The sequence below is a fragment of the Lates calcarifer genome, linkage group LG7_2 (assembly GCF_001640805.2).
Source record: "Lates calcarifer isolate ASB-BC8 linkage group LG7_2, TLL_Latcal_v3, whole genome shotgun sequence".
NCBI lineage: Eukaryota > Metazoa > Chordata > Actinopteri > Centropomidae > Lates > Lates calcarifer.
In genome coordinates, this window is record NC_066854.1 from 6,655,435 (window position 1) to 6,678,976 (window position 23,542).

A 23,542-nucleotide genomic window follows, 5' to 3' on the forward strand; every position below is an offset into this window, starting at 1 on the left:
CAGAGTGACAGTGTCGCTGTGGAGACATCCAGCATGGTCCAGAAAAGCCACAGCACAATTAATCACTGGTTGTAATCTGTGTTCTCGTCACAAGATGCCACTAAATCTTCCACACTTCAAGTCCTCCTGGGAGACTGGCCAGGTGCTCCCAATCACATTGATTACCTCCTGCGAGGCAACACAGAAAGAGACACTGGGGGGAGGGGCTGGGGGCGGGGACAAAAGCAGGCCTGGCTAAAGCAGAAACAGGGTCCCCAGCTGGCTTTAACGAGTATATTTAATTTGACCACTGAATAATTAAACAATCAGCTAACAAATGGGCACACACACAGAAACATAAATAAGCAAGACTGTACATCTATCATCTTCAGTTATCATCAGTGCTGTTAATCATGTGGTAGTACAGTATTTTTATTTTTTGAGCAACATCAAAGTAAAAAAATCAAACAAAAAAAATGAAAAAAAACTAATGACTTTAGAAAGAAAATAACACAAAAAACACAAAACATATGCATTCTCATCCTTTATTTGCTGTAAATGTGGTACAGTAGCATCAATGTGGAAACTAAAGTGGCTGCTTTCAGAGAGGGCACTGAGAAGATAATGTGGAGTTTTGATTGACCATAGTTGCTCATTGTATCGAAACAAAGAAATAGTTGAGTTTGGCTCAAGTGACAAAGTCTGATGTAAAGCTGGTTGGTCTATATTTGATATAGTATAAATATTGTCACAGTTTTTAACATCCAAAATAGCTGGTATTGTTTTTATTTTTTTTTACCCAAGAAAAAAAAAAAACATTTTTAATGCCAGATGAAAAAAAAGCAAAATGGCACTTTATAGTTTTATGATTGTTAGTCACCCTACTGAATTCCACTACTGTCTTTATTTCTGTTTGAGTCACTGTATTTAACATCAGATGGCTAAACAGTTTGAGTTTGAAATATAATTTGAAACTGCTGTGAAAGATTTCTTTATTCATCATGAGTTTGTTAAACATACTTGTTTAAAAACTTCAATGGAAGCTCAAAGTAACCTGATGGATGCACATCAAAAATCAATTAGGAAATAAAATCCAAATTTTACTGACTTTACTGCCAGTGTGGTCATTTTTCATTTCTAGGACAAATATAAAACCAACACTGCTTTAAAAGTAGTGTCTTCTCCTCACTGATTTTGCACATTTTATGGTCCTTTAACTACATGTGGATTTTTCACAGTTTCATTTCACCATTGAATCCTGTTACAGATCACCTTTGGCCTCACTCTGCGGCAAGTTTCCCGGTGAGTTTGTGGCCAACGCAGCTTTTAATTCACATACTGAATTAGTGCTGCCTCTGCGACAAACTCAGAGAGACTCCAGCAACCATTCAGCTGCAAAAAGTTTAAAATGTTTAACAGCGTAACTCAAATATAGTGAGTTAAGAGGTTCACTGCTTAATCACAACAAATATGTTCTATCCAGAGCATATTTTCATCAACATAATTAAGCTCCCCCTAGAAAGATACTGAAAATACAAAAAATTGGTAAGAGAAAAGAAGGGAAAACACACCAAACCAAAAAGGCACCTCTGAATCTTCTCATCTTTTTCCTTCCTAACACCAACATCAGATCCAAATCAGAGCGAAAACACTTGTGACAGCACAGAAAGAAAAAGGAGTGAAACAGAGACACAAACAGCCATCTTTACAGCCGCTCTCCTCTCCATCCACACAGCAAAGTGCCTCCTGTTTAATGTTCAGTGTTCTCTCACTCGCAATGGCACTCACTTCAGGTATACAAACCATAAACTGTACATGACAAGAAATGAAACTATATATTTAAAAAAAAAAATCACCATCAAGCAGTGTGAAAACAGTGATCAGCTTAAGAAAAAAACATTTGAATCATCATCATATTTTTTTATCATACAGAAAGTGCTATCAGCCACCAGCAAAGAGAACCAGTGATCAAAATGATTGAAGCTTACTGTACCGATAGCAGCCCAATGTCACGATTCAATTGAAAAGGCTCTTCATTTCAAAAGGTTCTTAAAATAGGCTCACAATTACTATTTTTGTTGGCAAGCTTTGGTCAACAGTGACTGAAACCAATTGTCTTTAACACCTCTATTCTCAGTCTTACTAAAGCTTACTGGAGTTAATTAGATCAGCACAGGTGGATGCGTCTAAAGCTGGAAACACATGAAAATTTATACCATTATATTTGACTGAAAAGAGTTAGTATCACACTAGCATCACTAGCTCGGATTAAGTCTTTTAAACTGCGGGACAACATGGAGAAAATCAAATTATGACCAGTTCAAAGCAGTTTTCCTCACTATATCAGCCTTTATATATTGTACCGCATCTTTCCAACTTCAGAGAACTTTAATGTGTAAAACCATGAAGCTGCGTTGGCATTTCAGGACTGTACTAAAGTCTGATGATGCTTTTTAGTTTCATAAGGAGAAATCCTCAGCAATCATTGGATTGGGCAGTACAATAACTAAGATATTTGGTAGCATTAGGTAGCATTGCTGTTGGTATGGCATTTGGTTAGCGAAGCTTTTAGCAATGACTGAGAATGTGATTCACACTTAAGATGTTCTCACTCTAAAGTAAATCCTGACCAGACACGTTGACCCAGAAAAAAAAAGAAAAGAAAAAGAAGCAGAAATTCTTCATTGTTTTTCTGATTTGCAGCTACTTCATTTAAACAGTTAGAAATTAACTTGAGTGCAGCAACTGGTGAAAACAAAAATCTCTGGTCTGTTTGTTCGACAGCCACTCGACCATTTTGGCCAAAGCTTTTTTAACCGCTGGTTCTCCCAACAAAGCAAAATCAGCTGCCTCCAACACCAGGAGTTGTGGCACTACATGCTACAGATGAAAAAAAAAGATCTCATGAAAAAATTTACAAAAGATCAGTGATTGAGAACTACTCTTGCACAAGTTTTTAATGGACCAACAAAGAGAAAAAAGACAAATAACGTCTTGAAGATTTTTTTTAAATAGAATAACCATTATTGTTAATGTGTTTTTTTTCTATGTCTTCCTATTGATAAAAAGTCGGGGTAGAGGGAAGGGAGAGATGCTTCTCTAGGAGGCCGGTTTCTTCAGATCCCTGATCTGTTTGATTAGGTACGTCTTCTCGTCGTTGAACTGCTCGTCGTCCGCACGATCCTTCTGGAAGTTGCTCAGGAAGTCGATTAGTTTGGTCTGGTTCTTGAGCAGGATGTCGATGATGGGCTGCGTCTTGTTGGGGTTAGCTACAAACACCTGAGGACAGGAGATGATGTGTTTATTTTCTATTATTTTTCTGATAAAGCTAGCAGAGGCAGGAAACTGCCTGTCCAGCAATCAGTGTCATGTCAGTACAGCAGGACCTGCAGTCCCAGCTGACTATTGTTATTGTCAAGTAAAAGGATAATCCATTATTCATATTTTAGGTTAAACTGATGTGTATTTTCTATGCTGCGTGCATGAGCGAGGTGTTTTTTTTTTTTACCTTAAAGACATGGAAGGCCTCAAACTGGATGTTGGGACTCTTGTCTCTCAGTAGATTCATCATCAGCTTGAGGTTCTCGGGCTTGCTGATGTAGCGCGTCATCACCGTGAAGTTATGTCGGTCCAATAGCAGCTCGCCCAGAAGCTGGAGGAGACAAAAAAGAATAAATAAATAAATATAGGCTGTTGGAGATTATGGAGCAAAGACCAGACAGATTAAGTGATGCTGTAGATATCTGTTCAACTGATGTACAGCTAAGAGGTAAGCTGTTGGACACCTATGGTCAGCTCTTTTTAACCTTTGACCTTTAACCTTCAAAATTGCCAGTTCTACAATAAGACAGTTCTACCATCAGGGAGCTCTTGCATTGGAGGCTTTTGAGCAGCCTGAGTAGACAGCTCCCTCTGGTGGCCAGGGGAGGGTGTGAACTGTCATCTACTCTCACAGGGACTCTAATGAACTAGCAGGATCAGGGACCATAATAATAAACAAACAATCCCTCACTGGCTTCCCACCCACAAACATGGCTGTAAATCTAATTCCCATTTTCTTGCAACACTTTTTCTGCGAATTTTGAGGCAAATTGCAACATCCTAGCTGCTGCTGGTTACAATTCAACAAAGGAGTCAAGGCCAAACCTTTAGAGACTGCCTCTTGGTGACGTAGTTCTCAGAGTGCAGCAGCTTCTCATAGTCTGCAAACACCTGCAATGACATGAGAAACACGGCTCATTATACACAAGTCTGAAGTGGAATTTGACACATTTGGTTCGTAGCTCAACATTGTCAAGTCTCCCGTGTTTTGCATACTTGTCCATTTGCCTCCAAGGAAAATGTTAAAATTTATGTGTGGACGTTCAAACTAGTTAAAAAAAAAAAAAAAATACAGTAAAACAATGAGGAAGTGGATGAGTTGGGAGATGTCATCCCCTTTTTTCCACTTCCTCCAAACTTGCAAAAATTAGACACCAGGCTCTGCCAAGTGTCTTAAATACAACTTTCTCCTCAGTCTTCATACCAGTAAGAGCTTTGTTAGTAGCTAACATCAAAACATTTCTCTTTATATTGTTTGTTTTATGTCCCTTATTAAAGAAAATCCTAAAAACCTTCTTAACACAATTATTATTAGATTGTTTTTTGGGTATCACATCGCAAAGCCTGAAACTAACTTGTATGGCTCTAGAAGTTTGAGGGCTAGACACCAAAATCTAATCAGTGTGCTGTATTTTGACCTGGATCACATCGACCCTGTTGAGCTGAGGCCTCATGGTGACATACACACATCTGTCAACATACAACGTCCAGGTAAAAAGGCACCTCTGTGTGGGGGTTTCTTCAGGCTGGGACCCTTGGGGGCCCTGCCTATGAAAGGGACCCCTCTGCCTTGGGAAGCAGACAGCATAGAGCACAGCTTTGTATCTAGAGACGTTGTGACACTGACAGGGTTTTCCAGCGATTCACTTTTCCTGGAACTTTGAGTGCATTCGTCAAAACTTTATTTCTCACTTCCCATATGTCTCCCCTCTTTTCCAGCTTATTGAAAACACCCTCACGGCCCCCTGTGGCTGCCTGTGTGTGACCACAGTGTGTTCAATGAGACAAACCTTTTTTTTGGCTGCATGACTGGGCCATTGAGCTCTGCAGTGACTGATACCTGATCTGGTTATGTATCTATGCATGGTTCCTCTCTTGGGGAGTGTTTATGTTTACACTTCCAAACAGCGCTCGGCGGCTGAAGTTGCGTGGGAGGAGGGTGTGTGTGTGTGTGTGTGTGTCGCATGGACATGAGGGAGGGAATGATGAAATCTAAAAAGTTCCAGCTGGTAACGCTGGTTCAAAATACCATGATAAACATGCATTAACATGTGCGGCAGCTATTACAGTCTCCCACTGTGTGTTTTCCTGGCTTCCCCTGTGTTGGGAAATGTGTGTGAGAGTCAGTCCACTCACAGCATCGTAGTTCTGTTCGAGGTATTCAGCCACAAGGACTTTGTGTCTTGTCAGGAGATCCTGCAAATAAAGAAAAAGAAAAGATAAATCAAGTCTATCAGGCTTTTTAAAGGAGGTTTGTGTAGCTCTCTGTTTTCAGGAAATGGCTCATTTCTGTACAATAAAGCAGGTAAAACACACTATAACAGAAACAACCGAGGTACCTTGAAGGTGGCGAAGGCATCCGAGGCGATGTCGAAGGTGGACATCTCCACGTAGTTGAAGAAACTGTGGAAATGGTCGGAGAGAAGGACTATCTTGGCGAGCGGCTCATGGCGGATGCACTCCCTCAGCATGATCCCGCAATTCAGCGCTACCTGGGGTGTCTCGTACCTTTAAGAAGAGACAGAATTTGTGTCACGTCCTTGGAAGCTGATAGACTCTGAGTACAGTATGTACAGTATGTTGTGTGTGTGTGTGTGTCTCACCCTTTCAGCAGTATAAAGAGGACCTCTTGGTGGGAACAGAAGTATTCGACAGTGGGGCTCCTCGTCCCAATCTGCCTCCTCAAGATGTTGTTGAAGATCTGACACACATCCTTCTTCCCCTGGAAACACACACACATACAATTGCAGAACCAGTTTGTGGTTAAGGAGCGACTCACTAAAGACTTCTTCTCTCCTTACCTCAAAGTCTATGACCTGCAGGTTTTCCACCAGCTGCGATCAGCAGGCCGCTGTTGTACAGCTCCTGGGCCAGCTGGGCCACAGTCTCAGTGTGAGGCTCCTTGTCGTTGCTCCCGTACAGAATCTCCTTCATGGATACCAAGCACTTCGACACCTCCTCAGACGCCTGCGGAACAGAGGGGGAGAGTCGGCGATGAGTAGCTCAGCCACGTGGTTCCTTCATAGCACCATATGTAGAGGAAATGCAAACGCACGGACCAAAAACAAACATTAGAGGTAAAGAGTCATCCTTGGTGAGGAGGAGGAAGGAGAAATCTGCAACTGATTTGAGCCTGAGCTTGCTAATTTTGTGTGTGTGTGTGTATGTGTGTGTGTGTGTGTGTGTGTGTGTGTGTGTGTGTGCATTTGTGTGAGAGCGTAAACTGTCTTGACAGTGAAGTGTCAGGAGATGACAGGGCCAGGCTGTTCCATGCTCTAATTTCACAGAGGGCTGTCACCCCTGGGCCCCTGAACACCCAGGCATTTACAGACACACACACACACACACACAAAAAAAGACACACACAAACACTCACACATTCTCTACCTTGTCTGTCTTCTTATCCTGTTTGACCAGGATGGCCAGGTTTTCCTTCAGGGTCCTGACGATGTCCGCCGGACTCTTGTGGGATTTACCAAACAGTGGCATGACGGAAACAAACTCACCTTGGGACCTGGGAGACACACACACACACAGATGGTGGCACAGGCTTAGGAAAGAGCAGTCAATAACAAACTGGATGCAATAAATAATAATCTGTACTATTATCATGTGAGTAGGACCATGTGCAGTCAGATCTGTTGTCAGTTTAATGTCAGGCTTTTTCCTCAATCGGAGAAACTTGGCTTCGGGTTGAACAAGCGCACGTCTGCTTCCTAACATTTCGGTGACATTTGGAGCTCGCCAGCTTGTCTAGGATACATAATAATGACGGAGAGCCCTGCTAATACTGAGTTTCTACCGATGCAGACACCAGTATTTAAAGACTTTTTAAAAATCTGATTTATAATCATTTTGATTATCTAAAAGTCAAGAAATGTTTAAATTAAGTTAATAGAAAGTCATGCCACAACAACCCCCAGTAACTGACTAATCATGAAGAATTCCTGGAATGGATGGATTTTCAAACCTCTGCTCTCTCTTCATCCAGCCGGTATGACGTCTCAACAAAAGGCCGGTGAGAGAGGAATAAGAATATGGCATGTGCGTGTGTTTCAGGATTCCTCTAGCACCTTAGAGACACATTCCTAAGTCATCTCTGGTGTACACGAGCGACAACCGCAGCCCCTTTGACACCAGACTTCAGATAATCAAAGTCATAGTCGATACATTAGGTTTTTACATAACGTCAGGAACAATGGAGGGACTGGTGGGGATCGACTGTTCCCATAAACTCAAATTTCTGCTTAAACATTTCAGTTTAGTTAGTTTAACAAGAGAGGGTGAGTCAGGACTAAACATGGCTACATCTCTAGACTTTAAACCAGCAGAAAAAACTAATCTCTGAAGATGCAGTCAGGCATTTTCGAGTCTAAAGTAAAATGTGACAAAACAGACTTCACTGACGGTAAATCACAGTAACCTCTTAAATAAGTGAGCTTCCTGTCTTGAATTTTGACTAAAAGTTCAGCTTTTCTCCACTAAGAACAAGAAAAAGATGCTGCTATCTGTCCAACACAACAACAACAACTAATACATATATGCCAAGTATCAAACTGGACTTTCAGCATTCCCTGACAATGTTAGTGCCTTACACGTCCCATTCACTCATGCAGGATGTAATAAAGGAAGATGCACTTCCACTGTGCGCAATCTGCAGGTTATTTTTAACCTATCAGCCGTTTGTCATATTGCAAGTGTCTTAACAAGAACCGCACATGCTCATTAAGTCAAATAGATGTCAGCACAGGTTTAACTTTATCAGCAGCATAAAACAAAACCAGCTGTCAACTCTCCGTAAAAGAAGATTAAAAATATGTGAAGTAAATGTGAAGTAAAAGAGAGAGATTTTGTCGGTGGCCGAGTGTGTGAGTGTTTAAAGGATCCGGGAAGCAGCAGCGGCCTTCGCAATCCAGGCCAGGTCAGGAACAGGCAGGAAACTTGTGACTGCTAATCCTCATCTGGGAATGTAAAAGGGCATTAGACTGCCCCCTTCACCCTGACTCCCACCCTCATTCCTCCCTCCATCCACCCCATTTATGTCTGTTGCTCACTTGTTATTCTTGAAGGTTTTTGTCATGAAAATGCTCAGGTGGTAAATGTGTCATCAGTTAGCTCAGCCGAGTCGTGACACTTGAGGAGCAAATAGCTCAATAACAGGAGAGTTAAGAACCTTGACGGTAAAGGAGCTGTGTGTCAGAGGAGTGAGGAGCAGGGACGCTCCAATTTCCCCAGACGACACTAAAACAAAGTGATAAACTCTGAGCTGTTCTACAGATTTATCAAATCAGATTTGCTCTTTAAGAAAAATCTAATTATATGACATAAAACCCAACATGCTGCCCAAAAATCATCTACAGAGATATTTGAGTTTCGTTGAGCTTTAGAAAATAGGGGTGAAATAATGAAAGACGTCTTCACATATTAGAGGCGACAACAACTAAAAACATTCATTTGTGAAGGGCTTCAAACAAGAAAACAGCTCGAACTGGAATCACAAGGTTTTCACCTGACAGACAAAAAACTCAGCTGAGCGTGTTTATTTTCCTGAGCGACGACCCGCAGTGTTTAACCTTTAGGTTTAGGTGTAAAGAGGTTTTAAGAATAATTTAACTCTGGGCGTCACATTCTCCTGCTTTTTGTTTATGCAGTGATGTTTTCGAGGCTTTTATTCTGACAGAGACAATGGTATCGGTCAGAGGGTAAACTGCTGATTCGCATTTAACAAATGTAATCACATGGAGGAAGATGACTTATTCTCTCTCTCTCTCTCTCTCTCTCTCTCACACACACACACACACACACCATCTGAAGGTCAGACTGAACTTGAAGAGTGGATTTCTTTCAGAAAAGTCCCTTAAATATGATGTATTCATTTCTTTTGCTACAATGGACGGTGAGACACATAACATATGACTTAAAGGAACGGCCATATTGCATTTCTGCTTTGTTTCACTTTATCATCACATTACATAATAATGTAATGACCACCAAACGTCAGGCCAGTCAATATTTGTCAAAGGATAAACAGGCAGTGAGGAAGTAGTTATCAGCAGAGGGGACCTGCACTTGCATCAGATTGCCTTGTTTTTTATCCGATCATATTTACAGACTGTGGTGTCAGGTAAGAACCAGTCATACATCTTAATATTTCCACTCTGTCGTTCAGCCTTGTTCCTGCAGCTGTAACTAAATGTTTGGGATTATTAGAGAATACTTAAAGGGTCCCTTTTAATCATCTAATAACAAGTCTTTTGAGTCCTGGAAAGCTTAAGCTCTAGGTTACTGTGAAGCCTTCATTTTCACTTGTAGCCTACTTAAGTCTGACTAAATGTTATGTAATGGAATTAATCTGGTGCCCACTGGGCTTGAACACACACAGCTAGCTGCTCCGCTTCAGTGTAATCTAACAGGGAAAGGCTCCACTTTGCCCCCAATATTAATGTTTCAGCTGTAGTCATGGGAGACTCAGCCATCTTTAAATACTGATAAACAGAATAAAGCTAAAGGGGAAACAGGAATCACAGTTAATGATCAACTTTTTATTTTTTGTCAATTGACTAATCAACTAATCGACCAATCGTTACAGCTCTTAGTCAGACTTCCTGTTGGCTTAAAAGAAAAACTGTTTCAGTTTATGTCATGTACACGTGTTCAAATACCTCACAGAGCCCCACTGCAAAAGTTCAAGCAATAAATACAGGTATCGACACTTAATGGATGACTGGATAAAACAAAACACTGAGGCCACAGCCAACGATCACATGCTCAGAAAGATTATCAGCTGCCTCACTGTCAAAACATTCACAGCAGATTCCCTCGACTGGAGCGTAGATGTAGATGTGGCAAAAACTGATGACATATTTCAGCTTCTCCTGGATTATCCACCAGCGTGACCTTTGCCGTGACATATGGGCTTAATGTAAAAGCAGACATCTGAAAGAAAATGCCCTTCACTTTCATCTGCACCAGACCTGAGCCGAACAGTCGCTCAGGCGCAGTCTGAATAATTCAGGCCGTCCTACACGACGAGCATTAGGTCTGCCTGACTGGCTGTAAAGTTTTTATTGTTGTGTTGCAGTTTTCCTGAACTACACCCTCCATTTTCTTTAATACTGACAATTATTGTTCCATTTCCTCACTATTTGTGTTGTACTTTTATTTTTCTGATTTTCTTTCTTCAACATTTGCAACTATTTGTATCAGACCACAGTCTCACCTTTAACTCTGAAGTGTGTTTAAATGAAATCTTTATTCAGAGCGTCTAATCATGTGACAGTGATGCTGCTCTACCTGTAACAAATTTATGAATGAATAATAAAGATACACATGCCAGGCCCACTCACTAAATAACACTGCTGCCTTTCCCAGCATTAGATAACAGTAGCATACAGTGTAATAAGTGCACACTGTGGGTGGATTTGATGACTAATCAATGTCATTCCAGCGTAGCAAGATAGTGATCCATGACAGGAGCCTGAGCGCTAACGTAGCGAGATAGCGATGCATCACACCTACATGCCAGTCAGCCGGCAACGTGTGCTAAAAAAAAAAGGTGTCATGTTATCCCATGGCTTGAGTTGTCATGTATTTGATTTTATATTCAAAAAACAAATAAACTCTTACAAGCAGCTGATGGAGCATCAGAAATTATAGGAAAAATGCTCTGCAAGCTGTGACTCAGGTAATTCATGAGACACATTCTGCATGACAGATCATGCCTCAGGGTATATCCATATTCAAATGAAAATGCCTCATTCATTCATAATGACTTTCAGAACATTCAGCAATGAGATGACTGTGCCGCCTTTTCAAACAGGAAGAAAGGTGGCTGCCATTTAATTTGACAGCATTTCTCCTTAACTGTGTGGAATGCAGACGCAGCCATTCATGATGGACTGAAACACACACAACTGGAATCTGAGTATTCAAGGAGGAGCGAGGAGGATATTTAACCCTCAAACACTCACCTGCTCCCTCAGGATAAATGATTACTGTTTGTATATGCTGATAGCAGATAAGACTTTTTCCTAGGAGTGTGTCAAAGTGAAACCACGACTTAATGATACTGTAGAGAAGAGCTTTAACTTCCATTTTATAGCACTTTAATCTCAATAAGCAAATTCAAAACATTAAAGTCTCAAAAAACACCCCGGTTTGCTTCAAATTCTACTTTGAAAAAGTCGATTCATTGCTTTGTTTATGCTGCAGAGTCTGCTCCCAGACAGAGAAATGAGATCTGAGTAGTTTGAACCGATGACGCTACATCACAGCCCGTCTCAGACTACAAAGAGGCATTCCCTGTGCAGACGTTCACAAGGAGATCATCCTCTCCGAGGCAACCTGGAAGGAACGCTCCCCGAAAGGACAAACATCAGCTCATCTAGATTGATAATGATGTGAGAAGCACCTTCTCTTTTTAACTCCGACTGGGAAACAAAGGGAATGTGAGATTGCCAAAAACAGCCCTGTGCAGGAGCAGACTAATGGTACCGCCGGCTCTGATGTCTGCACAAAGATTACGTTATGGCTCTGTGATTTCAGTTGTGTCAGAGTGGCCACCACCTGCTACATGTCCAGCTGACCTGATAAACACCATAAAGGCTGTGGATGATGTACATAGGCTATGAAATCAAACTTTTATGTCCTCTGTTAAGTCTGACAGACAAGCGTTCCTTCCAAATTCACCTCTCCAACCACAGCTTTCACCCTAACCTATGTATTTACCAGAGCACAGACTTGGAAGCCAAATTCAGGGCAAAAAAAAAAAAAACTCTTAAACTTCTTGTAACTGAGTGATGAGCTGGTAGTTAAAAATATAATGCTAAACATAAATATGGCAAGATGATGCTGAGAAGTTTTTATGCCACAAATGGACAGTTGTGAAACTTTTGGTCAAGTTGGAAGTATAAGGTGTTCCCGCCTGTCATGTATGATACCAATGTATTCCAACTGAAAGCCATGGGAGTATGTAACACACACTGCAGGGAGTGACAGTATATTCATGTCTTTCAACAGTAGGCTCACACAGACTGGCAGACCTGGATTGCAACGTACAAGTTCACTACCTGCTACCATATACTTTGTTTAGGACAGTTCATATGTTGCTGCAGTTTTGTGCAGGATCAGTATGAGTAAATAATCTGAGCCAGTGTCAGACAGGCCTGTCCTACCAGGATATAGGAGCCTACTGTATATGAGTCTGGTCTGTCTATATGTCAAGTCAAATGGAGACATCCAGAGGAACACAGGATGTAAGGTTGGGTTGTATTCAAAATAAAAGCAGAGCAGCGTTAGAACATTTTAAATACTGACCTTTAGCCAACATTTCAACACTAAAAGATATTCAGTTTATCACAGAAGTCTGAGAAAACCTGGAAATATTCACGTCTGAGGCTGTCCATTTTATCTTGGAAAATGTAGCAGTTTTCTGTTGCTAATTAATAGATTAAATCACAAGTCAACTCAGCTGTACATAAAAGGTACAGCATATAAGATATGGATTCACTCCAGAATAAAGTTTGTCTACTGAGAAAACCATCTAATACATCATGAGACTGGTATTCAAACATTCCCAAACACACAAAGAATGTAAAATCAGCAGATGTAATATCCAAGCCATCCATGTGGATGTTAAAAATGACTCTGCAGAATACAATAGAGCATTTCAGCAAAGACAATAGAGCTGCAGCTAATAATTATTTTCAATATCAATTACTCTGTCAATTATTTCCTTCCAATTAAGCAATTACTTGATCTATAAACATAAGCAAATGGTGAACGATGCAATTTCCTCAGGTGAAATCTTCAAATTGTTCAGCATTTAGCATTTAGTTCATCAAGATATTAAGCTTTTTGTCATAATTTATAATAAAGCCCAAATCAACAAATATTTTATTTTATTTTCCAAGTGATTACTCATTTCAGATTTTATTGAAAAATTCTTAAATGGTCTTATTTTGAAATATGTGGCTGGAAGCGACATTGTTTTCATCGCGGCTAGCCTGACGGTGGTCGTCTAAAGTAACGTAGCAGAGAAGAAAAAAACAAAAACAAAATACACACACTGTATATGTGCTGCTGAAGAATTAAAGATCCCATGAACGGCAGTGTTTGGAGGAATAAGAGCTTGCAGCTCAGGCGGCACTAAATAGCAGATAAGGCCGCATAAACAGTCCCAGACAATGTGATTTAACAAGGCTACACCCCTCTCGCCTCCGGCTAAACTCCCTTTTTGTTTGACAGATTTCCAAAGCTAATCACAGTTGTCTGCATCATTTCAGAAACAACTGCTGAAATGAACATTATGAGGCTCTTGTGTATCGGCATAACAGACATTTAAACGTGCTAACCCGGACTGAAGTTATAAAGACTGTCAAGGGCAGTAATATCTCACCATTAGGTTAACTGGAAGCTATTGCTCTTCGACAGTATGGGCTAGAAATGATACTTACAGTGGGAAGATGTTTGGTAGGGTATCTTTAAATGTCTTCACCGCTTCTGTCCCGGTTCACAGCGCAGCCGAGACTCCCAGACAGGCTTTAGTGATCACGCCAGGGTTGTTTGTTGACAGGAAAGTCCTCTAAAAATGTGTGCGATACAATTTAAAATGTGGGGAATCTGATAAGAAGGCAGTGCAGAATTCCATCTGGTCGCTTTCCAGCCTTCTGTTAAGCTAGCGTGGAGAAAACTCTGGTTTTCCGGTGTGAAATTTCACAATAAAACCGCCACGCGCACTCGTCCGTTTATACAGACAGGTTAAAAGTCGGACTAAACTTGCTAGTAATAGTAGAAATGGCGCCATATCTCCCAAATCGAAACCATATTATTCTTATTCCTACACTATCACGCTGTCACGCAGAAATTTGCTTTATAGCGCAAACCGTAGCACTTCCGGTAGTAGTCCTACTCACGCTTGCTAACTTTACAAATCTGTATCTTTCCAGCCGCGGCTGAGTCTCGCTCACATCCTCTCACATCACGTCCTTCTTACCGCTTTGTCTCACGTGTTACTAAATTATATGCCATCAAAACAAATCCAGTTGTCATCAAGTTCAACGTACTTAGATTTACAATACGTGGCAAAATCTAATTTCCGTTAACAACGAGTAAGAGGACAAAATATAGAGGAAAGGAGAGACTGAAGGTCGGATTGTAAACATATTGGAACGACGCCCAGGCCAAATCATGACAGTCCAAACTGAGAAAAGCCCATTGGTGTTTAGATATCACGTGGTTGAAATTACATTTCCGGATCAAGATACATAATTGATAACATTGTCAGTGTATCCATGTGGTTTTTATGCTGAAAGCCAATAATTAAACTGATAAAAATTGATAAAACGGTTTTAAAAAATGTTATTTGAGTGTTGTCAGCTAAAAATGATAACATTAAAAATAAAAATAAAATAAAATAGCTCCAATTCCCACAAAAGGCAAAGTCATATAGAGGAAACCATGTCAGACTTTATTAAAGCTGCTTTTCATTTTACATACAATTCAGAATTACATATTTACAAATATACACAGATATGTCTCATTATAATATCTTTATATCAACACCATACTCAGTAGATATACAATAGGAAAATAAAGACAGTGATTGCTGCAATGTGCTGCATAAAAAGAAACTAAAAAATATAACCCTTCTCATCTCTCCACCCTCCAAGTAAAAAGTAGAAATAATTCAATAAGCTTTATTCGTGTGACCATGATCAAACACTGACAAGTTTAGTGCCCGTGTCAGCTTCCGTAAGAGGGCAGAAAATAAACTCTCACAATATACAATAGTGCCTGGTAAAAAATACTCGCCTCGTTCAGGGGCTTTCTGACGTGAGAGGCTCATGAAGGAAACATGCCACAAAGAGTGATGATACACAGGGACTCACAAAAACCATGATCCTCTTCACAGTATTACATGCTCTGGAGGAAAAACAATGTGAGGTATAGAGAGGACACATCTGTACAATGTAACATACATTTGTCAGCGTTACAGAACTTACATGGATCAACACATAACGCCAGCCACAGTTTTACTCTCTGGTTTCACTCACAGTTTGACACCGAAACGGCCTGTGAAGAAGAAACCTGTCCTCTCACAGGGAGGGGCATGCATTTTGTGATTTGAGTACAAAAGCTTTAAAGTCGTTCTCAACAAGAGGAGCTTAACAAAATAATTAAGAGCGCTAATTATAGCTGGGGCTGGATTTAACAAAACCACAGTGTTAAACATGGCTTTGTTAAACCAGTGGACAAACACAGCTCATTCTTAGTAATACATGGGTGCGGCTGGTTTTAGTGCAACAGCACTTTCTGTATCTTTCTGTCAGACATTCAACATTAAGGATGGAAAAGGGAAGAGATTGTTTTACAGTGCGCCTTGTGTACAGTAGAAATCTTGGGATATAAAAAACGTGAAGAAAAAGATGTCATTCAGTGTTCAGAATAGCACAGGTTCTTGTGTGTGTGTGTGTGTGTGTGTGTGTGTGTGGAGGTGTGTCACAGCAGCTGGTTGTCAGGTGTGTGTGTGTGTGTGCTATCAACCTGTATCAACATCCTCATTTCCACCATGAGCAGCCAATCAGGGCTTGAGCTCACTCACCACCCCCTTGTTGCCAATAGTCAGAGTTTTGTTGTTATTGTTTTTTTTATTATTTTGCACCACTGTTATTCAGCTACATTAGGGTGTCAAGTGAACAAGTATTGCTCTCAGGGGTTGGTGGTGCAAACACGTCGAGCAGGTCTGGGCCCCGGTTAGCCCTGCTCGTGGAGAGGTGGCTACTGTCACATGCCTCTGCAGGGCTGGGAGCACGGGACGAGGACAAAGCCTGCTTTTGTGCCGCAGCCCAGGACAAAGATAGGTGAGCAGAGCGGCCATGACACAAAAACAGAATATAACAGGATGCAGGATGTTGAGATCAGGGTGCATCTGTTTCTGTGTGTGTGACCAGGGTGTGTAGAGCTTGGACACTGATGATTTTCAATAAAGTTTACCTTTCAGTCACCACGGATACCACTATTATCACCACATATACAGTGTAAACAATCTAAAACATCCCCTCTGCTGATATCTGTGGTATGACAGCCTTTCCCGGGGGTTTGTGACACACACATCTGCAAGAATGCACACACACAAAGACGTTTAGTCGACACAAGCAGGTATGCAGTCACACCTGCTGCCTGCCCACGCAACTTCTTGGGCTTCCTGAGAGGTAAAATCCAGAGGCGAGTCAGGTCAGACGAAGAGAGAAAGAGTGAAGTTCAAAAGCTGTTTCAAGCTGCCACTCGCTTTTTTTTTCTTGTAAGTGATTTGTACGAGTAGCTGGAGAAGTGCAAGATGTGTGAGCACCAGGTAGTGCTGTCGGTGACATTCACCCAGCGATACATTTAGACTGTGACTTAAATTCTAGTTTTAAAAAATCTACTCAAGGGTTAAGGAAAGCTCTTATTCTGAAAAAACTGACACCATCAGTCAGCCAGAGTGCTACAGGGATTTAACACCCTGAACATATCCCATGTACAAAAACAAAAAGTTTACAAGACTTACAGTAACGTGCCCTGACCTCCTCAGTGATGCTCCAGGATTCACTGTTTTCTCTCTCGTTGCAGCCAGCTGCCAGTTTTCACAGTGTACGATTAACGTCTGACACTGTGTCACGTGAAAATCCCAGTCTGATCGTAGCTAGCCGTTCTTGTGAGCTGCTGACACCTCATATATTTAGTGCAGATATTTAAATGTGTCTAATTTAATGCTACATACTGTAATCACAAGGAGTTTTGTGATTTTAAAGAAAGGCCTGTCAGTAAGTGATTGATCTGATCCTGATGTTTTAATTAATCATCTGAATTTTCTGTCACTGGAATGTACTATCCTAGCAACATGTGGATATTTTTGAGGGTAGAAAAAACAATTCACATGAGAGTGTAATACTGCTGAGTGGAAATGAGCTGTTTTTCTTCTGCAGTTAGAGATTGGTGACTGTAAATACAGTACGGTGACATTCGCTGATGCAGTGATAGTTTGTTTTTGTTTTTTTTTGGTTGGATCCGACAAACTGTGAAGTGTGTGATGAAAGAAGATCCTGTTCTCCTGTCCGAGTCAGAGTCAGCTTTAGTTGGTGTAATTCCACCTGGATCTCAGGTCAGGGTTTGATGTCGGAGAAGCTGGTGTAGGTCTCGCTGCAGCTGGAGGAAGTGCTGAGGTTCCCGGAGACGCTGCCATCTGATGGACAAACATGCAAACAAACAAAACCGGCTTTATTAACCCCCGGGGTGGACAGCAGCCGTGTTGACACAGTCTTTTAATCAGAGCAAAAATGCCCCATGCAAACACCTCTATCGGAGACAATGTGGGCAGTAAAAGAAATACCTGAGCTGCTGAGTGACTGGGACGACTTTGACTCTGAGATGAGGCTGAGGAGGTTGGCTGCTGCCACCCAGCCCTCCTTACTGCTGCGGAGGTTCCTCACAAACCTGCAGAGAAAGCAGGAATTAAGCAACCAATCAAAGAAGCTTTATACTGTTTGATTTACTCTCATTAATATGTATAAAAATGAATTAGGAAGATGTTTACCACTGTCCATCTTCTCCCTCTTTGATTAGCTGCACCACGTCTCCGCTCTTGACAGACAGCTCCTGAGGTCCCGCCTTCTCGCAGTCTGCTACCACAGTGTACTTCCCCGGAGCCTAAAGGGGTCAAAGGTCGCTCAAGTCAGTTGTTCGAGAGGCTTAAAGGAGTCAGGTGACGTATATAAAATTCTCCAGGCTCACCAGCTTCTTCCCCACGTCGTCCTCAGGGTCAGAGTTCATGGGGTCCTCGCCGCTGGAGTACCCGTCGTTCTCTTCCGAGGCGTCCACAGAGAGAGACGCCTTGCTCCAGCCTGGAGGTGGGTGGAGGAGAGAAGAGGGAGGGAGTCGAGGAGAAACAGAGGGAAGAGGGGAACAGGTGGTGAGTGACTTGAGGAAATGTGGAGGTGAATGTGACTCTATCACACAAGTGCACTCTCACAACATGTGGCATTAAAATGGCTTCCTGAGTCATCAAAACACAGCTCTGCAGAAAGTGACTGTGTTCTCACAGAGGATATCTGGGATATTCATGGTTGAGATTAGATGGTTATTGTCAATATTAAAGGACAGAAACTGCACACTAAAGAGTAACATGTCTGTGAGTGTGACTTTTGCCAGGAGCGAGCAGAATGCCACTTGGAGAGAGAGTCACACACACATTAATCTCTGTCAAAATGTGACAAATTGACACACATTCACTCACACACACACACACACACCACCCTTCAAACTCCTCCAAAATCCCAGAGAGGATCAACGGAGAAAAGACGGATCCCAGTGAAACGAAATCACAGATTCATGATCAGAGGAAACAGACTTGAATCACCTGGATTCATTTCATGTTGTTAAAACTGCACTGTGTATGTTTTTCTAAATTTATTCTCCATGCCACACAGCAGCTAAACATACACCCAATAGTAGAAGAAGAGAGTTGATTGATTTGAAGGTAGAGAGCACCTTGAAAAAACATTGTCATTTAGGCTTGAGTTGAGACTTAAAATCTTATGTTTCCTAATAAAAACAGTACAAGTGCCGTCCAGGCGTTTCATCAAGTTGAAACAAATATCTACAAAGGGAGATAAGATAATAAGCCTCACACACAGCTGAATGACTTGAAAAGTGGACGTTCTGTTTACACTTTACCTCCAGTAAAAAATCAATCATGGCCACCACAAACCACAGCAAAACACCCACAGTGGCTGATCCTCAGAGCAGCTCTGTACCTCGCCGCTTGCTCTGTAACAGACTAGAGGTGCTCATCCATTTGACTCTGCTCAGAGTGACATGAGGAGCCGGCTCTGGACGGGAAAGAAACAGCCAGCGAATGAATGAGACAGCCATGCCAGTGTGGTGAGACAGCTGGGTTAGCTTGTGAGTCAGGAAACAGACGTTTTTAAGAGCGTTTAGTGACTCTAAATCACTGGGAGAAAATGTTAGTAAAGCACATCAGTCATTCACACACAGACAATTGTTAAATTAAAGGTACAAGACTGAGGTCTAATTCGGAGACGATGACGATGAGTATGACCTGTGGATGAAAATATGTTGTTGTGCACGTGATAACTGCTGCATTCAGGGAGAAAATGTACATTACAGAGTATTTGCATGTTTAAAAAAGGCTTTTGGAAGTATTTCATTGTTAGAAATGTCTGCACATTGGATGCAGATTGGTAAACAGTGCTATTATGATATTTTCATACTGTTAAAGTCATTTAAAAATGACAGCGGCAGATAGTCTGTATGAGCATTTCTCTCCCCACACACACTGTCATGGTGACTTTAAGATGACAGGATGAAGAACAGCTTCTGTTGGTATTGGATCAAATCAAGTTTCATCCGTCTACATGAGACACAAGTGAAATCTACATAATAAAAAAAACCCACACAAGACTGGAGTACACTCTAACAATGAAGGGATGGGAGGATGAATAATGGCCTGCTAGATTTAGATGCCCCCTATGATGGGACAGGAATATACCTTTGAACCCAAACGGCGTGGGGTCGCTCTTGACCAAGTGGCGTTTGGAGCCGTGTTCGGGGCTCAGGGCCGAGCCTGGCCACACGGGCGAGGGGAAAAAATGAAGGGAAGGAAGCAGATGGAGAGAAAAGTGAGGAAGAGAACGGGCTCAGGGAAGCAAGAATTCGACAGCATCATTAAATATCTAAACCAGCGTTGAATGGAGGGAATACTAGACTTTTGCCACCAGGGGGCAGCGCTTCTCCAGCATAAAAACTGGAATCTGATTTCATCAGGTATCAGCTATGTAGTCTGGCTTTCACAATATAAAAGCTAATCAAACTGAACTGGTCTAAGTATCATGTCCCCTCCATTGTTGATAATGTTACCTTTTGGACTCTTGAGATTGCTGAAGCCCTGCAAAGTAAAACGCTTTTTAGCCACTGAGGATCTGTCAGTGGTCGGACTGGTCACCGGCTCATCTGGAAGCAATGGTTTGAAATGCAAGAGGGAGGAGAAAGGAGTGCGTGGCAACCCCGAAAAAGATAGATGTCACCCAAAAACAGAAAAAATAAAGAGGTAGAGAGAGAGGAAGATGAGGGTGATGAAGAAAAGAGTCCAGATTAGTAAAAGTTTATAGTGAAGCTTTCAGTAGGGGTATAGATGAAACTTTTTGAGCTCTTCTAATATAATTTCTGTGTGCGTGTGTGTGAAGATGCAGCTTTAACTAAAAGACTCACCTTTGTGTTTCGGTGAGGAAGAGGAGTTGGCGTCAGGTGTGGGGCTTGGCTCCGCCTTCTTCTCGTCCTGCTTCTTCTGGTTCTTCTGACCGCTGCTACGGAAAGGACTGGAAAAGACAAGAAGAAGAAGAAGAAGAGAACATTACAACAAATAAAGCCATATGTGTGTGTAGACACTGCGTTGCTCGCCGGTGACACCAACCTGAGTGAGATGGAGGTGTTGTTGCTGGTGGGACTCGGGGAAACAGAGTCCAGGTTCTTCTGCTGACTGGCATCTAAAACACACAACAGCTTATTACAGTTCAAAAGAGGCGTGCTGCATAAAATACAGAAAAGAAGACGAGCAAACAGGTTTCTACCTCTGCAGGCTTTGAGCTGCTGGGTCAGAACTTTGCGGATCTCGTTCACCCATGCTGTTTTGATTTCTGCTGTCGGAGCCTAGATGAGACAGATAATGACTGTTATAAACAGGAAAGAGAGACGTGGTTCAAGACAGAGGCAGCTTACTTCTCCAAAGCAGCTCAGTGACCTTACCTGGACTATAAAAACCTCTTCTCTGGAGTTGCACCAAATCTCAAACTTCTTGTTGTCTCCTTTAGCGTTCTCTGTAATGCCCACTGCACTCATCTAAGAGAGGACAGAGAGGACTAATTAGCCAGATATCTTTTATTATACAATTTTGTACCAATCCAAACAACGTGATCTTACACTGAGGGAGTGCTTGAAGCTGTATGATGGCGCTTTCTCGTATCCCTCCCCGTTCTCCTCCCTCCTCTTGCAGAAGAGCAGGGCCTTCTCGTGCAGGAACAGGTGCCGCTGCATGGGCTTGAACCGGGCCAGGTCCTTGACCTTGGCGTGACCTTTCTTGTGCTCCGTCCACACGCTGAAGGAGCCCTGCATCAGCAGACGACCCAGCTCTGACAGGTTACCCTGGGGAAAAGGCAAAGAAAGCCTGATGTGAGTCTAATGTGCGGGGCTTAATCTGCACTTCTCTGCTGTGAGTGTAACTTCTCTGACCTCGTATCCTGTGATAGCGATGAGGTGCATGGAGTCGTTAACAGCTTTCAGGATCCCCAGAATAGAGGAGAGAGCTTCCTGTAGGTCGTCACAGCCGTCACAGCCTTTACTGTACTTCAACAACTCCTGCAAACACAAAGAGAATATATTGAGTCTTCCCCGTCTTAGATAAACACACCTGTAGACACACACACAGAACGTGGGCTCACCTTAAGCAGTAGCTGGTACTTGGTGATTCTCTGGACAGGTTTCAGGAGGTAGGAGTCCAAACCAAGTTTATGTTCCAGCTTCTTCTGGCACTCCTGATGCACAAAACATAAAATAATTAAAATGCCTGGAGTTTATTGTTTCATGTGAGCCACACAGAAGACAGTGAAAGGTGGAGGTCCGACCTGGAAGAAGGCACAGTCGGAGCACTGTCTCCACAAGCTCTCAGAGCGAGGTTTGTTCTGGCAGTAAGCCTCGTAGATCTGCAGGTCCTTCATCTACACATTGAGGAGAAAACATTAATAAGCTGCTACAGCTCCTTATATGTAATAAGTCCAGGCTGGAATGTGTGTTTGTTTTTTTTTCTTTGGTGTTTACCCGTTCTAAAAAGCAGCGGCCCACCAGTTCTGGACAGTCAGTGTACGCTTCCAGTTCCTTTAGAAATGTCCTGGAAACAAACAACGCACCACAAATACTTTTTCTCTTAAGCAATAACCACAAAAGAGCCAAGACATTCAACAGCACTTGAAAAATAAACTTAATATTCTCGTTCCTTGCCAGTCTAACTGTCTGTAAGAAGCAAACCTCTTATGAAACTGGTAGATTTCCGGCATGTTGCCAAACAGGACGTCCTTCTTGCTGAGCAGGGTGCTGGGGATGAGGTGGGCCATGGCGGGGTTGTCCATCTCTGCTGCATAGCCCTGGAGTTTAATATTACACATCAACAGATCAGCAACAGCTTACATTTCCTCTCTCTACTCTGTCTAGACTGGAGTTTAAGCCAGAGACAACACTCACCTCCAGCACGCACTAGTAGCTCCTCCACATACGCTCTCTCTGTCTCCAGCAGCTCATTCATCACATGACTGGAACACACACAAACCAAACCTTGCAGTTAATCAGAATCAGCATGAATGTCATTAGACTGCAACCTTAGCTCTCTAACTCAACAATGAATCCCTATGACTGGAGTCAGCTCACTAACTCTTTTCTTTTCTATGACTCTCAGGGTGACCTTTGACCCCTTACCGACGAAGTACTGCCAGGTTCTCCTCTTCCTCTGAAAGAGAAGCATGTCTGGTGCTGCCATTATGGATGGGAGACTCCACCTGGAGAATTCATTCATACAGCACGTATTCAAATAATTACAGCTGTATTACTTAGATAAAACAACTCTTTTAAGATTAAACATGAAAATCGACTGTGTATTTACCTTTTTGCAGATGGCGTTATCTGCAGAGTATCTCCTCTCTTTTCTCTGTTGATCTGAAGGACAAAGAAAAAACAGTGTTTTTTATCACCTTGACAGATGCAGTTGTCTTTCTTTAAATCACTTTATCCATCAATCCGGGCTTACTGGGAGAGGACTGTGGAGACTTCACTTCAGGTCTTGGTGCTACTGGCTGGACTGGTCTGGTCTGTTTGGCGGCGAGCTTCTTCAAGCTGATGCGTCTCTTCTCGAACATCTCCTGGACGGAGATTTGCTTCTGGAAAACTCTCTCCACCTGGTCCTGATGGGAGACCGAAACACAGGCAGGGATTTTGTAGAAGATTAAATCCAAGGTAAAGTTTGACCTCATCATGTATAAATGTTTGTCTTCTTACTGACCCTGAGCTGAGTAGTGAGCACTGCCTCATACTGGCAGAAGATGGCGCCGCGGTCAGCAAGGGTGTGCAGCGGTGCCGTGTCCAGGTATCGCTCCAGTTCTTGCAGGGCTGCTTCAGCTCCATCCTGGGACTGACAGCGGTCTAC

At 42.2% G+C, this 23,542-nt stretch overlaps 2 protein-coding genes across 2 annotated transcripts in view; both read right to left on the minus strand.

Moving 5' to 3' along the window:
• Positions 1-510: 510 nt before the first annotated feature.
• cab39l (calcium binding protein 39-like) lies at positions 511-14,407 on the minus strand. Its single transcript, XM_018690689.2, is given in 10 exon segments — positions 511-3,258; positions 3,488-3,631; positions 4,126-4,191; positions 5,437-5,496; positions 5,640-5,808; positions 5,904-6,022; positions 6,102-6,140; positions 6,142-6,267; positions 6,688-6,814; positions 13,755-14,407. Coding segments are annotated over 9 exon segments (1,005 nt in total). The 5' UTR covers positions 6,790-6,814; positions 13,755-14,407; the 3' UTR covers positions 511-3,078.
• A 1,947-nt stretch (positions 14,408-16,354) lies between these two features.
• Positions 16,355-23,542, minus strand: part of mcf2la (mcf.2 cell line derived transforming sequence-like a) — a 40,502-nt gene continuing 33,314 nt past the window's right edge. The window contains 22 exon segments of the mRNA XM_018690691.2: positions 16,355-17,521; positions 17,669-17,772; positions 17,873-17,985; positions 18,070-18,179; positions 19,847-19,921; positions 20,215-20,307; positions 20,566-20,672; positions 20,768-20,840; positions 20,925-21,003; positions 21,100-21,192; positions 21,274-21,495; positions 21,583-21,708; positions 21,792-21,884; positions 21,975-22,067; positions 22,168-22,237; positions 22,375-22,490; positions 22,588-22,599; positions 22,601-22,655; positions 22,819-22,898; positions 23,003-23,055; positions 23,147-23,300; positions 23,399-23,542. Coding sequence (XP_018546207.1) covers positions 17,442-17,521; positions 17,669-17,772; positions 17,873-17,985; positions 18,070-18,179; positions 19,847-19,921; positions 20,215-20,307; positions 20,566-20,672; positions 20,768-20,840; positions 20,925-21,003; positions 21,100-21,192; positions 21,274-21,495; positions 21,583-21,708; positions 21,792-21,884; positions 21,975-22,067; positions 22,168-22,237; positions 22,375-22,490; positions 22,588-22,599; positions 22,601-22,655; positions 22,819-22,898; positions 23,003-23,055; positions 23,147-23,300; positions 23,399-23,542 — 2,145 coding nt within the window. The 3' untranslated portion in view covers positions 16,355-17,441.